This window comes from Perca fluviatilis, chromosome 15, assembly GCF_010015445.1.
Source record: "Perca fluviatilis chromosome 15, GENO_Pfluv_1.0, whole genome shotgun sequence".
In the NCBI taxonomy this organism is placed as follows: domain Eukaryota; kingdom Metazoa; phylum Chordata; class Actinopteri; order Perciformes; family Percidae; genus Perca; species Perca fluviatilis.
In genome coordinates this window covers 20,212,861-20,228,477 of record NC_053126.1, presented here as the reverse complement: position 1 = coordinate 20,228,477, position 15,617 = coordinate 20,212,861, and the positions used below count along the sequence as shown (strand labels likewise).

The window sequence follows — 15,617 nt, the reverse complement described above, 5'->3', positions numbered from 1 at the left end:
AAATACCATTGCTTTGTGAAGGTCGGTGCATTTCAGGAGTTATTTTGTGATGAAGTGTAATCATTCATGATTTTGTTTTGTCCAATCTTCCGCAGCCTGTGTTGTCTAGGTCTGTTTCAGTGACTGATTACTTCCCAAAAGATGCTTTATTTAGCTGTGGGATAGACACATAGATGCAGGTTGAAAATCAAACCATTTGCTGCATTTCAAAGACATGTTTTGCGGCTGCAGTGCATTTTGGGTTTCTCATATGATGGTTGAATGTGTGGGAAAACAACTTGAAATGCCTTTTAAGGACTGACACAAACCTAATATTTATTGTTTTATGTTTTAGATATCTGACATTTTTCAGCCATCACATTCTGCACTGGAAACATCTGGCAGTGTTGTCACATTGTGAACATTTTGCTAGTTATCATGCTATCCCAAGGAGAAAGGAAAATACAAGAAGACAACAAAAATGCAAGGCACGCTGCCAGCAGCTGCAGAATGGCCAGAGTGCCCTACGGGTGGATTTTTCCTTTTAAAGTAATCATAAACACTTTAAAATCTCCCCTATTACCACATCTACCCAAAAATACTGCTCATGGGGAAACCCAAGGCCCCCGCAGCTAAAAAACAAAAGAGCACCTGTTGTGGCTTATTTTAATTCAATGGACGCATAACATAGCTGTGACATTATCTGATATGGTAGCCAGGAGCAGTGTGACAGGTCAGTGAGTGAAGGGAGGGAAGGGGGGGGGGGGTTAGGAATGCAGTACAACAAGGTCATGCAACATGCAGAGCTGCAAACAACCAAACAAACCCTGCCCTACTTTCTAAAGTCAATGCATCCTTTTCTTACCCACTTGAACACCCTTCTGGACTGCTGCAGTGTCATTTGATCTGGTCGAGCCAAAGATGCTGTTTGAAGTGAGATGTGTGTGTGTGTGTGTGTGTGTGTGTGTGTGTGTGTGTGTGTGTGTGTGTGTGTGTGTGTGTGTGCGTGTGCTCTCAGATAGAACAGCGGGTGTATTGTAATGCTGAGAGTAGTAGATTATACATCAGCAAAGGAATTCCGATTATTTCCCAGAGTGGGTCTGTCTGCACCATAGACTTTAAACTTTATAGTGTTTGGAGGTGGAGGTTTGATGCAGCACACACACACACACACACACAAAATGACATTAAAGGAGTAGTTCATGATTTTTAGAGTTAAATGAGAAAGTCGATACCACTGAAGTGGTCAAAACTCCAGCAACACTTGCAGTATATAAAACAACTATATTATAAGAAGGTTGATACCACTCTCATATCTGTACTATAAACATAAAGCTACAGCCAGCAGCTGGTTAGCTTAGCCTAGCATAAAGACTGGATACAGGGTAAACAGCTAGCTTGGCTCTGTCCAAAGGTGACAAAATCTACCTACCAGTTCATTTGAAGCTCACTTATCAACATGCTGTATCTTGTTTGTTTAATTCATATAACATTTTTTATTGTAAAGTAAAGCAAAGTAGTGGGGTTTTCTGTGCAGGACTGTGTGAGTATGGCTAGCTGTTTCCCCCTGTTTTGGCTAAGCTAAGCTAACCAGCTACTAGCTGTAGTTTCATATTTACAGCACAGACGTGAAAGGGCAAGAAAGCAATTAAGCGTATTTCCCAAAATGTGTAACTATTTATTTAGGGAGGGAATGTAGTGGGTTTTCAGAATATGTTTAGGGAAAGCATTTTTAAAAAGGTTAGACAATTAATAAATTACTTATAGGAATGTATTAGACTGGAAACCACACAAATCTGCGAGCTCGTGTTTCATTTGCTCTGGCAGGTATGCGAATTAGTCTGGCGATGGCAGGCTGGGAATTTATCAAATTCACCAAATATGTAAATAAAGAAGCTGACCTGTCACCTTGGAGTATGTTGAGAGCAAGATGGAGAAGAGGGCAATCCTTCATCTGTTGAGGAAATGACAAATTAATGAATCTTGTTTTCAAGCCACAACAGAACTGAGTTCAGGTCTGACATGTTTAGATTATCACTCATGGGTAACCTTTAAAGTGGAAAAGGATGTTTTGAAAATATAATAATTTATTCCAATAGTTTTGTTAACATAATAACAACAAAACATTCCGGTCTTTCAAAGTACTCCCATTTTCTATTTGTTTGCTCTGTGTGTTCGAAGCCGTCCAAACACAACAAATCTGCTGCTGTTTTTCATCATCTGTTAAATTGAAATCACACTGCTCTCATCTTGTCTTGCATCACTGAGACTATAGTTTATTTACTTCATGGATGAACTGCCGTCAGCTGATTCTCCACAGACTACTGAAGTTAAACAGCACCATCTGCAGGAGCACAAGTAGCATAGTACAGAAGCTGGCTGCTCGCACCACCACACCAGTGTTTCAATTCACAGGAAATATTAAGCAGAGAGCTTCACTCTTTAAAATATGACATTGTGAGTCCTCCCTCATAAATATGCATCGGAAAGAGTTTGATGAGATTGTGTCCCATGTAGGATTAGTTTTGTTGTCATGAGCATAGAGGGAACTACATAAGAATCTTGCTGGAAGGGGAAATTTAGTGTGGCAATTACTTATTTCATTGCAGACCTGCACTCCCTCAATGTCAATTATTCTAATTACTACACACAGCACTACACAGTACAGAATAATAATTAATATAATTAACTTTAACATAGAGGCACTAGAGCAGTACTTGGCCTCAGAAAATCTAATAATCCGTGACTGTAAAGTACAGTATTCTTTTGAACAGAATAGTCTTATTGGCTGTCAAAAATAAAAGCTGATTTCAAAAGCAGTGTCTCTGTTTGGTCCTTGGCCAGCCAGGACTCTGTGATGAAAGCCATACCCCTCTCTCGCCAGGTATTTCCTGTTTACAGTAATATCTCTAATATCATTTTCCAATCAAGTAAAATGCCAGAAAAGTAATACAAAAAACTATACGTGCACTTAAAAGTAAATCACACAGACTTTTTGACTTATTATAGCATGATAGGTGAGCAATGCTTTGTGCAGCAAAAGGTTTCCTCTGACAGAAATCAATTATTTATAGATGTCATTGAAATAAAAATAATATTGTGTTGAACTGAAGAGGAAGCAACTGGGTTTACTGAAATCATCTTTATTTGACATATCATGTCATATTGACATTAACCTCAGTAAATCATCAGTGCATCAGTAAACTTAACATTATTTATATATAACAGATAATAGATAATGAGGTTTGGTGGTAAAACTGAGAAGCACATATAGTGGATGTATTTCTGAAATGACATTACTGCTCCTCATGGATGTCATTTTTAGCCAAAACAAAAACAGTCAAGAATCACTCTTAAAGTATAGAACACTATATAACTGACACATTCTCCTTTAACCTGACGGGGAATCTTGATTGTAGTGAGGGGAAGAACATATTGGCAACACGTGAATAAAGTAATATAATAACACCAATGTCAAAGCTGAGCCAACCAATCAAACCAAGCACACCATCTCTGACATATAAAAGGCTGAAGCTCTCCAACTCTTTGATAAACAAAACACGAGTACAGAAGGGTTGGCCACACAGTCATAAGGATGATAGTCAAACTGAACATTACACATTATAGCTAGAACCAAAAACTAGCTCAGTGTTGTTAAAAAGGCTATTACACACCTGTATTACGCTTAAACCTACAAAACCACCCGGAATCGAATGTCTATGGATTTATTACGCTTGTGCAGAGGGAACATTTCTCCTCCTTTAAAGAGAAACATGCACAAGCTTGAGGAGCATAGAAAATACACTGGTTACACTTATTGCAAATAAGTAAGTGGTAGCTCTTGGAGTAGTGACATTTTGTTGGAGGATCCTGAACAAATAAAGAAGGAGAATGAGGGGGGATTGACAGAGTGCAAGTAGGAGACAAAGAGGCAGGGAGAGTTTGGCTTCCACTTCTTGTCCATTTGTTTTCCCTCTCAGCTGGATTGGTCTTCACCTCCCACATAAGAGCTCCAATGGGGAAACCATCACGGCTGGACCCCGGCTCTTCTCCCTGAAACAGATTACAGCTGGTATCAAACATGTAAGATGTGAGAAATGATCTCATTAGCCTATTCAGGTGCAATAGTGTATTGATTTGCCACATATCACTACTAGCTATCTTATACATGAAACGCCACACAGCCATTTCGAAAGAATATAGGTTATATATAGGTATAAGAATACAGTAGGCCTATTCTAATACCACACACACCATGTAACATATTCCCTTAATATTATATGAAAAATACTACATTTATTCGGCCTATGTGCAATGAAACGCTCCCTTACCACTGTCCATGATGGAAACCAGGGATGCAGGAGACAAAACACACATCCTGTGTACGCCTGTGTGCAGGCTGAGCAGAATGCTTCATCATCATCATCATCATCGTCACAGCAAGTAGATGATATAGGAAAGGAAGACGAGGCCAATGATGGCGAAAAACATTAACAACAAAACGTCCACCATGATGGAAATAGTGTCAGAGATGGACGATGTAGACGCGAGAAGGACACGCAGCAAAACAGCAGCAGCACTAGCGCCGGTGCAGGAAATCGGCCGAGATCGGAACCGTTCGGAAAGAGCGAGAATGAGCTCGACCCTCCCCCTCTACTGCCTCATTACAGGAAAGGAGGGTTTTCTTTCTCCTCGTGTTTGGGCTTTCGTGCGAGTTTCACGACAAGCTACGAACTCAACTCCATTATAAACCTCGAAGAATTAAATCAACCAAAATGTTTCATGTTGGTACCTAAACGTGTCATTCTTGAGGGCGATACACAAACCAGGAAACACAAGTGTGACCTAACAGACGAAACTCCGGGTAAAAATGTCCCAAAAACAGGACAATGATAATTTATCCAATATGACTTACTACTTATTCTCCGACATAACACAGTACAGGTTGTGACTATGGTTGCGACCATAGACTGTATAAGGTTGTGACCGGCAAACTAACTTACACAGACGTACAAAAAATAAAAATAAATAAACACACTCAGCTGCCAATTTATTAAGTACAATTAGCTAAAACGAATGCACTCCTCTCATAACGTTTCATCAACACTATCTGAAACAGTTTCAACAAAACATAACCTTTATGAATGTATGATTTATTGCAGGACCGTTGTATTAGACTGCATTAGTTTGAGCTAGGTGTAACCATAGACTTAAAGAGGGTGTACCTAATAAACTGGCAACTGAGTGTTAATAAAATGCAGCACTTATAGCTGTGCCAGAAGGACCATAATCTCAATCAAACCAGACAATTTGCGCCAATTTATCTTCACAGAAAATGTTTCCCCAAGTGAATACATTACCACTAGAGAGAACTAATGGAAAGTTTGCAAAGAAAACTCTTCATCGTTTGTTTGGAGGCTTATGGGGATGTGTCTGAAGCAAGGCTCAATAAGCTGGCACTTGCCCGGGACTCCCAAGAGGCCCAAAAGCCTAGGTTTTCTGTCAGTTTGATTAATTGCAAATTTGTCTGAGAATTTGCACCACTAAATACATACATTATCAACTAGGTGGGTACTGCATTATGACCTTATCTTGTAGTGCAGTTTATTTCAGTTTATACTGTGTTCACGTGGTGCTTATTCCTTAATACATGTGTGTTTAATCAAATTACTACAAACCAATTGAAAGACAAAACATTGGGCAACATAGTATTATTTCAGCACAATAAGTTTCCAGTGCAGCTGCCATATAGTCCACTGTGTGCACTGCTCATGATAGTAACTTGAAGAGATGTTACATGCAAAATGCATAGAGGGCGTGAGGTTGGGAGAGGTGGAAAGGGGCCCCAACCATACAGTCTATGTGCCCAACACCAATTATTTTCCCCAATGCAATTCAAACATGTCTGAAGGACTAACATTTGTCCCACTATGCTGCTGCACAACATAAGATGTAGAACAAACAACAGTCTGAGAAAAAAAATGACATTTTATTGAATCTGCAGAATCATAAGTACAATTTGAAGTGCTGTAACAGGGTAAGAGGAGATGATATCAGGTCCTTAATTCTGAGTATGTATTCAGAATGAGTTTTGAATACAAGACTACTGTATGTCAATATGCATATGGTCTCTTTATTTTTTTATTCAAAAAATAACAAAATTATACAAAAAACAAAACAATTTAAGATGGAATGCACAAAACCGGTCTGAATGCTAAACCCGATTGTGGATTACATGATTTCACTCTGCGAAGTCTACGGTATATAACCAGTATCATAGAAGCAGGGAATGATTGATCAGAAGCGCAGGAGCCTACAATGAAGGCTGAAGGAAAGAGCGATCTCAGTAGACGGGTGGACAGGATACTAGACAGAAACAGGGTTATGATATGAAGTTACGGTTCAGTATGTGAGTGATGCCAGAGCAGAAGAGCGGTATTTGGCGCAAAGAGGTTAACTCCTGACTAATATCCAGGTCAGACAAACAACTTGCCCAGCCTCACAGTCTCGGAGATTGAGAGCAATCTCTCCCCCCCTCCCCCCAGCCTCGCACACTTACATCACCACACGCTAAAATTTTAACCTTGCCTTAACAAATCCATCCTGAGCCACACTTACACAACACTGGCCTGTCTTTGGCCACCTTTTTTCATTTCATTCAGAACCATCAACGTTCATAACCAACGCCCTCGACACAAAAGAAAGTTTGGATTGGATGTAATCTGCAGAGTAACGGAGGCCACCAGTGTAAGTAGCTTTGTGATTAAATTACATTTAAGCAAACTTCATTATAAGCCAGGAACAGCAATCATTTCACTTCAAGACCAACCAAACCACCAACTCTTGAGTTTACCCAAGAAAACACAACTGTGAGCTCTAAAACAGCTTTCCCATCTAGCATCTGTTTTGCAAATAAACTTGTCCTGTTGTCAAGTAGAGATTAATGCAAAATACAGGCATACATACAGTGTGTTTGTTTTGTTTGTCTGGCAACCTATAAACCTGTTTGAGGTGGGGATTTTTTCTGAATCAGTGATCAGCACTGTCACGATTCATCACATTAGAAACTTGCAAACTGTTGTCATGTTCAACACTAACTTGCACCAAACTTGATTTTTTTCAGTGTCAACTTTTAAAGTCGCATTACGTCCCCTCAGTCACATTCACAAAAAAATATGAACCCCTTTAATCTGTAGGCAAGCCACTTCCCAGAGCACCATGACCTGTAAAAACATTTTCCCTAACTTACCTTTATGATACATATACAATTGTACAATGTCATCTAGCTACATAGTGAGAGCCTCGTTTCTTTAAATAAAGCTGAATGGCTCCACCCCACCTTAAAAACGGGAACACCCTGATCGCTCATGTCTGTGGCAGTCACAGTGCATCACAGGAGAATGAAACAGCAAAGAAGGGGAAGGATGGGGGGTATGGTCAGGGGCCAATACGATTATTTACACCACTTAGAAATGGTCAATTTTAGTTTTTTTTAAATCATATAAGGTCCTCCCAGAAATACAGTATCTAGAGTGAAGGAATGATACAGCATTTCTGTGTAATAGCCAGCAACTTAAATGCTTCATTTTGTGTTTATGAACCAACCTTTCTTTACATCTTAGTGACCACCACCAACCAAATGCTGGTAAATATTGGCTGATTCACTGGTCAAATATCAAAAATAGTTAACAATTTTGGGATTCACCTGCCAGAAAAAAAAAAGAAGAAGCTTCCTGTCTTGCATCAGTAGCCGGCCCTGACATACAGGTGACGGGCCTGGCTTTATGAACGTTTTGAAGACCAGGGCATAAAATAATTAATAATTCCATGTGTATTTCAAATGCCATTCTGTAACATGACTCTTTCTTAGAAGGTCCAGAATATTAAACAGCATAAGAGAGATTCACTGATCATAAACGGGCTTGAACGTGCGAGCATTCGGCTGATTTCTCAATCAAGCTGCTAGCACTGTTCTCACCTGAACCTGCAGGTTGAGTAATCCCACAATTGATCCAATACTGTGTATGCACAAGACTAGATAAACACTTCTGCCTTGGTTCATAAATTGAGTTGCTGGTTTATTTATTTAATTACACTGGCTTTCTGTTGTTGAAAATAAGCATCTTACAATAACAAGAAAGGCAATGATAGAACAGCATGAGAACAACATTTACCACAGCCAACGATTCTACAATTTCTCTCACATTAAATGGAAAATAAAGACAGGAATGTTTACTCACAAAAACAGTGGAATGAATTCAAAATAAAAGAAAGATACACAATACAGAGTTGTGCTTGGCTTTCTTTTTTATGTATGCGTTTTCTTGGTGATTTTGTAGCAAAGGGGGGGGAGGGGGTGGAGGACTTGACCTGTTCCCATCTCCTTTCTCCAAACAGTTTAATCTTTTCACTATAACTTTGTGATTCTCTCAGGACTGAAGGCGTTTAGGCTGCAAGAAACAGGAAAAAGGATGTACACACTCTACATCCACACAGACAGAGGTGATGTATTCAGTGTGGCTGCAAGAGATGGACTGATAAGGTCCACTAACTTGTCCCTGATCCCTCCTGTATCCGACACGCCCGAGAAAGGCAACGACAGGAGGTGCTCTTCAGTTAGGCTACGATTCCAGTATTACAACGATACCCACAATGCAGTGCTGAACACGAGGGTGCCTACGCAAGCACACACAATGGCGAGATGTGTGTCAAGCTATAAATATATTAAAAACCTCTCTGTTAAGACATGATAACTGGCTTATTGGTGGAACAGGGGTTAGAGGTTAAAGGAATGTACACAAGTCAAAAGTATTCAAGCTTAGTTTTGATAGACTGAGATTCTACACTGTGTTTCCAGTCCGGCCAAGATCACGCTGCAATATTAAAGAAAATAAACAAAAACAAGCCAATGAAAATGCCACACCCACCCATACTTCAACCTTATTTCCTCCACAGAATAATGTCTGCAGCTGTGGTGACTTGTAGGGGGGGAAAAGGGGCTTTTTACATTTTCTTCCTAATTTTTGCATGATGTTGTGCTAGGATTAAGTGCTATAGCTAGGATGGAACTGTGTGACACGACATCACCCCTGACATACTGCGATGAACTGTGAGTTTATCTTTTAAGACTTTCATTTTTCAACTTGTGACAGCACTTGAGAGAGGAGTCAGGTTCAGGAAAAGATAAAGAGGATGACGAACATCCAAACAGAGACAGACATCAGCACAGACAGACAGACAAAGAGGCAGGCAGACAGAGAAGGACAGACAGTCAGATAGGTAGAGGGTGTCTGTGGTGGAACAGGGAGAGCAGAGCAAGAATGCAGGGTGGGCGGGGGGGGGGTCAAGGTCTCACGGAACAGATTAGGGGACAAGAGTAAAATCAAGAGAAAGCGGCATTAAGATGAGATGGCACTGGGCTTTTTCCTTTCCCTCCCTTTCTCTACCTCCTCCGTTTTCTCTCCCTCTTTTTCTCTCCCTCTCACTCAGATGGCCTCCACGTAGTTGGCAGGCAGCATGCCCTGCTGGCCGGTGCGCTCCACGCGGCCGTACATCCAGCCCTCGTCGATCTGCTGCACGTCTATGATCACATCTCCGTCCACAAAGGACACCTCGTCTTCATCGGCAGCAGAGTAGTCGTACACTGCCCTGTACCGCTTCTGTGGGCGACAACAAATAATTCAGTTTGTTACTGACAACAGCTGCCACGGGTACGGCAGAAATCATCGTTGTAAGAGCGTGTTTTTTTATTTAAAAATCATTTACTCATGCCTACTACTAAACTAACTATATCAATACTATTGCCAGGGATAGACGCTAACATTGTGTTATTTACTGTCCAAGTCTAAATAGTTAAAAATGCCCATTATGATTTCCTAAATAGTCCAAAACATAGAAGGGTAAGAAAACCAGACAATATTTAAGCTTTAACGATTTAGCCATTATCAAAAAAGTTGCAGATCGACTTATTAGTTCATCTTTTTTTTATATATATTGAGCAATTAACAACAATGTTGAGCAATTAACAACAATGTCTACTGATTCTTTTCAGGGTTGGAATTCATTAAGGCAATGGAGGACCTACCCCGGCGCTGGGAGGCGGGGCGGCGGCCGCCTGATGCACTGGTGCAGGAGTGGGCTCATAGTGGAAGTTCTGAGAGGCTGCAGGCGGCTGGTATCCTGGTCAAACAGGAGGAAAAGCGGAGTGCAGATGAATGAGCTGGACATTGTTTATTGCTACTCAGACACCAGACTTGCTGGGGACTATACCGTGATTGTTTTGGCATAGGAGAATTAACATTTTAAAATCCATATAATGCAAATACATGTATGTACTCCTGTTTGTATGTTTGCATAGACTCTTTGAGAGAGCGAGGAATTCAAAAACCCGGCAAGCCAAGACGTGCAGCCCATGGCTCTGGATTACCTACTGAACAATACCTTTCTGTTTAAGTGTAAATCAGGTATTTGAAATACAAACAGCAAGCACATTTAAATACTTAGCTGTAACTTTGTCACTGACCTGCTAATGCTTCAAGTAACTTTCCGACATACTGTTCATACTTACGACTTCAAAGTTGCTCATTTTGAGCTTTAGCAACCAATCTTTTGGCTTGAGTGATGTCCATGGATCTGACCATTTAAATGTCACAATATGCATTATTAGAATTATTTTCATGAATTTGAAATACTGCAATTTCTGCAGCAATGCAACTTTGTATAGCTAAATGGACTGAACGCAGGGCAGGGCAGGGCAGTGAACAAGTTACAACCAAGATCCCCGAGTGGTGTGATGACACCCAGCCTGTTAAGGTCATACAGCCTGAGGCAGGGATGGAGCCAAACATAGACAGGGCAAGATGGAAAATGTAGATACTTGGTATACTTTATTCAGAGAAACAAACATGTCTAATATAAATATCAGGGTTACCCAAACACAAAAAAGCTTAATCTAGCCATACAGATAGTTTTGGTTTTATTTATTTTGAAATTTCAGAAGGTGCTTAAATCTGTAAATTAAGTTCCTCGCTTGGGTGTGTGTTATAAGGAATACCTGGGCTGGGACTGCTCGGCTGATTTGGGCCCGGTCCCACCATCTTCTTCTTCTCAAAATCCTCATGGTACTTAATCTGCAAAAAAAACAAACAGTGTAAGGTCACAAATAAAATATGGGAAACTGCATGCATCTTGACACAAGAGCTTGAAATCTACAGATGTGGTTCTCTTTCCAGGAAGGCATCAGTGTGTAGTACATCTTCTATCCACCAGAGGTCTCCCACTTGCTCTGCACCCCTGTGTTTGTGGCCATAGGTGGGGCGCCCCTACTTGCAAAGCAAAGCCTCGGGAAGCAGCTTGACGCTGAGAGGAAATGACATCTCAGCAGGCCGGAAGTAGTGTGAGCTCAGAGTTGCATAGCAACCCTTACTGAAACATCAGGAAGAACAGGTGAAGTGAAAAAAAGGGAACCAACTAGAAGCTTGAACGCTTTGGGTGAGAATGAGCAAGCTAGATTCAAGAGGAAATGCTGAGGGGGGAGGGAGGAGGAGGATGGCGGTCATATGACTAAGCACAGCAAAATGCAACTACAATCGTGTATATTACTACTCTCTCAGTTGTAAATGAACATTTTCCTCAAAGCTTTTTTTTAATCCTAAAGTGAGTAATTAACAAAAAGAAGCACCTGCACTACAATTTCAGCTTCAAAGAGTTCATGATCAACCTACAATCTCTCTAGCCAGCGAGACAAAGGCAGCATTCAGTGTAACATTAAAACAGGGCCACACCAATGAAACTGAAACTGAGTGACTACTCTATGACTGCACCAAATAACCCGTCTCCCTTATTACCAGGCTGATAACAGACTGACTCACATTGCCTCGGCCAAGATTTACAACCCTGATTCTGTCCTCGCTTACAGCCGCGCTCAAAGAACTCACTGTGCTGGCGGCATTAACAAGGAGTGTGTTCACAGACTGGATGGGAGTGTTTGTGCAAGGACAGTGAAGCGAGTAACTGAGAGAACACAGTGACTGTTTTCAAGTGCAATATGCTAAATGAGAGTGTGTGAGGGAGATTATATTGTTTGTTTTAAAGGAGCAGGTCAAACAGATGGTATGTGTGTGTGTGTGTGTGTGTGTGTGTGTGTGTGTGTGTGTGTGTGTGTGTGTGTGTGTGTATTTACAGGAAGTGCCCAAGCTGCTGCTGAACTAAACCCCCCATACCACTGTACTTCTCAGTCTTTGCTGCTCAACAAGAGGAAGGTGACGGGAAATAGAAGAGAGTCGACCAAGCGTGAAAAGTCCTGACAAAGCAAAAAATAAAAAATAAATAAAAGACATAACAAGAATGACAAATCAGGACAAGTAGAAGTGAAAGGCTTAACATTGTTGACATAAACTGGTTTGTTGTTTCTTACTTTCTCAGGGAAGAGAACAAAACAGAAAAAGATGTACAATTCATCTGGAGTGGTTCCCTTACGCTTTGCTGTGAATGACGCACTCATTGAAAGCAGATGTTTTGTTTATCAGTTCTGAGTAAAAACACTTCAGGATCTATCCCGCCATAATGCACTTTTTTTGTTGATGTGGCTTGTGTGTGCGCACCCATAAATACATGTAATATATGTGTATCCTTCTCTGCCAGGCAAATTTCCTTGATCTTAGACATGCAAGATCTTTCACCACATGAAAGCAGTGATTATCCATCACCCATCACCCTGCACACTAATTATGCCATTAGCAAGGCCAGTGCAGATCTGGTTATGTGTAATGACTTTTGCCTTGTGTCTGAGTGGGTTTCATGTGGGGGGGAAAAAAAGACCTTCATAGCTGACTTAAGCAGTCTGACGAAACAAGGTAAACACTGCATGCCTTTCTACATCGCTATCCAGCATTTACAGAGAAATGGCAAATCGATAACGGGAGCTGAGGGAGAGAAGAGTGGAGAGTGAGGAGAATCATCCATGTGGCGAGTGATTTGAGGAGAATTCCATTACTATAAATGAGGAGCGGCGTTAGCAGAGGAAGCCTGACATTCACTGATGTAGGGGGCAGAGCATGTGAGCAGAGCGTGAGCGAGCACGAGAATTTTGGATGGAGTGCAGAGCAGATCTGTTTTTATAAAGTTGGAGGGTCGCCTTATCTCCCACTCCAATCCTGCTCCAGTACCTCGCACACCATGAGTTTGAAGCATAACTGAGCCCGTCTCTGTGTTTCTACAGTACATGCAGATGAACGGCGCACACCCTCCCTCCATGCCGCTGCCTGTCATCCGGTGGACTTTTTGCCGCTGGGTGAGCAAGGATCTCCGGGCGGGCACTGGCGGCAACGGGGGGAGGGTGGGAACCGTTTATCTGATAAATACAAACACTGCTTTTTTTTCTTTTTGGAGTAAGCAGTGAGCGATTTGTGTTGAGTGGAGAGACGTGGAGTGGCTTTGAGTGGGGGAGCGGAGGGAACGAATGGCTTTGTGAGCGAGAAGCGGAAAATCTCACTCCGCTCACATGCCCTGGTCAGTGACTAAGTGCGAGATACTTAAAAAAACAAAATGCTAAATATTATTAAAAAAGGCATGAACGTAATCGAGTGAAGCTCTTCGAGGCCTGAGATGAAGAAGGTGCAGATAATTTCAGGAAGTGAAACAAATAAAGTTCTGGTGGTTTCCACTGGTGAATTGTAGAAAGTCAGAGCGGAAATTAAGTATGATGGAAAATCTTTAATTATGCACCAGATAAGCTTGACCTGTCTAAAGGTAGCTTGAAGCTGCAATTCCTTTTCTAGTGTACTTTAATATAGACCAGTTATCCTCTTCAGAACAAATTGTCAGTTCAATATTGGCATCAACTTACACCAGGCTTCATACCAGGCTCTCAGCACCAGAAGAGCTCTAAATGTTCAAGCTTTGTCAAAATACTAAAACAATTAGGAGCTCTTCTGTTACGATTTAGAGATAAAATAATACAGATGCAGGGAGGGGTGATTGTCTTGATGACTGTATTGCGGACACTTACATTGCTGATTTGATTCTGCGATTTCTTAATTCTCTGCATCTCTGGCGTGTCTGCGACCACGCTGAAACCTTTCCCTTTATTCTTCTCAAAATCCTCCCTGTAGAGAACCTGTAGAGCAAACAGGATTCATGTGAGAAACAAAACGAGGGGTTACAACCATGCAAGGCAAACAATACAGTGTGTGCCACGTTTCTGGCTGAAATGAAAATGCACCGCCAGTTTCAATGCATTTGTGTGAGTCAACAAGGAAAATTCAACAGATGCAGTGCAAATGATTATTTATAGATGCTCTGACCTAGATTCTTTCAACATATACAGATTAAAGCAACAACAACAACAACAAAAAAAAAATCACAAAAGATTTGACTTGATATTTTTCTGCTTGATTGAAATGAATTTATTATTTCTTAAAAAATAATAATAAGGTTATGCTCTTTGCCTATAGTATATGTGGTATCAGAGTACACCTTATAAGTACTTGTACTTGGCTTGACAAATGGACCAGTCCTGAGCTTACATTTGGCCTAATAAAATAATTTTTACGGACAGAAAAATGGTTTTACTGTTGACTTCATTACAGCTCGACACTGTTAGATGAAATTCCAGAAATATCAACTCAAGTTAAGAAGTGCATTTTTCTCATTGTGAAGTATTTTTCTAACTGCGGATACAATAAATTTCAGCCCATATTATTCATATTATTTTATTTAGTTATATATTTTATATTTGGGCATTTTAGGCCTTTGTATTGCAGGACAGCTGAAGATGTGAAAGGGGAGAGAGACGGGAAATTGCATGCAGCAAAGTGCCGCGGATTGGAATTGAACCTGCAACAGTTGCGTCAAGGACTAAGCCTTAGTACATGGGGCGCACGCTCAACCAGGTGAGCTATCCAGGCGCCCCTTTCAGCCCATATTTTAATAAAATTATGCATGTGCTTCTATAAACATTTTATCACCTTTTGGCGTATTGAGTTTGTTACATTTCTCACTGTAAAGCAGAAGTTTGAAACTAATACAACAAATAAGAGACCTTATATCCCCATTTTATTTAAAGCATAGATACAGAAGGGTTTGAGTTCTGCAGCTTTAATAATCAAAGTTTTCGTACGGACAAACTATGACTGAAGTAAGCATTAGCATTGTGTGTGTGCTACGAGTGCAAGCAGAGTAAGGTTGGTCCAACGTATATTGAGTAGTCTTTTGTGGTGACGTTCACTTCCTGTTTGCTGGGGACTAAATGCCTTACATACAGGACGTGGTAACAACCATACATGGTCATAAATGAGAGGTAGTGTATGACAAACTGTCTATATATATGTGTGTGTATGTGTGTGTGTGTGTGTGTGTGTGTGTGTGTGTGTGTGTGTGTGTGTGTGTGTGTGTGTGTGTGTGTGTGTTTTTTCCAACCTACCCACCCTATCCTGACCCAAAGGGCAGAAGAGGAAATGTCCAGCCCATGCAGCGTTAGATGAATATCAGAAATTACAATGCTTGCCCTCACATCTGCCTTGTGGCTGATCTCTGGTATTTAAAGATTATTTTTGGGGCATTTTAGGCCTTTATTTCCGACAGGACAGCTTAACTTGAAAGGGGATAGAGAGGGGGAATGACATGCAGCAAAGGGCCAC

The 15,617-nt window shown here is 40.9% G+C and overlaps 1 protein-coding gene and 1 long non-coding RNA gene across 2 annotated transcripts in view; both read right to left on the bottom strand.

Moving 5' to 3' along the window:
- Positions 1-3,102: 3,102 nt before the first annotated feature.
- On the bottom strand, positions 3,103-4,587 carry LOC120573905. Its single transcript, XR_005641791.1, has 2 exons — positions 4,311-4,587; positions 3,103-4,032 (listed from the first exon to the last, which is right to left on the bottom strand). It is a non-coding gene; the product is annotated as an uncharacterized LOC120573905 (long non-coding RNA).
- Positions 4,588-5,949: 1,362 nt separating this feature from the next.
- lasp1 (LIM and SH3 protein 1) overlaps positions 5,950-15,617 on the bottom strand; it is a 28,244-nt gene continuing 18,576 nt past the window's right edge. The window contains exons 4-7 of the mRNA XM_039824341.1: positions 13,988-14,095; positions 11,033-11,108; positions 10,064-10,158; positions 5,950-9,638 (exon numbers count right to left, since the gene is read on the bottom strand). Coding sequence (XP_039680275.1) covers positions 9,465-9,638; positions 10,064-10,158; positions 11,033-11,108; positions 13,988-14,095 — 453 coding nt within the window. The 3' untranslated portion in view covers positions 5,950-9,464. The remainder of the gene's footprint in view (positions 9,639-10,063; positions 10,159-11,032; positions 11,109-13,987; positions 14,096-15,617) is intronic.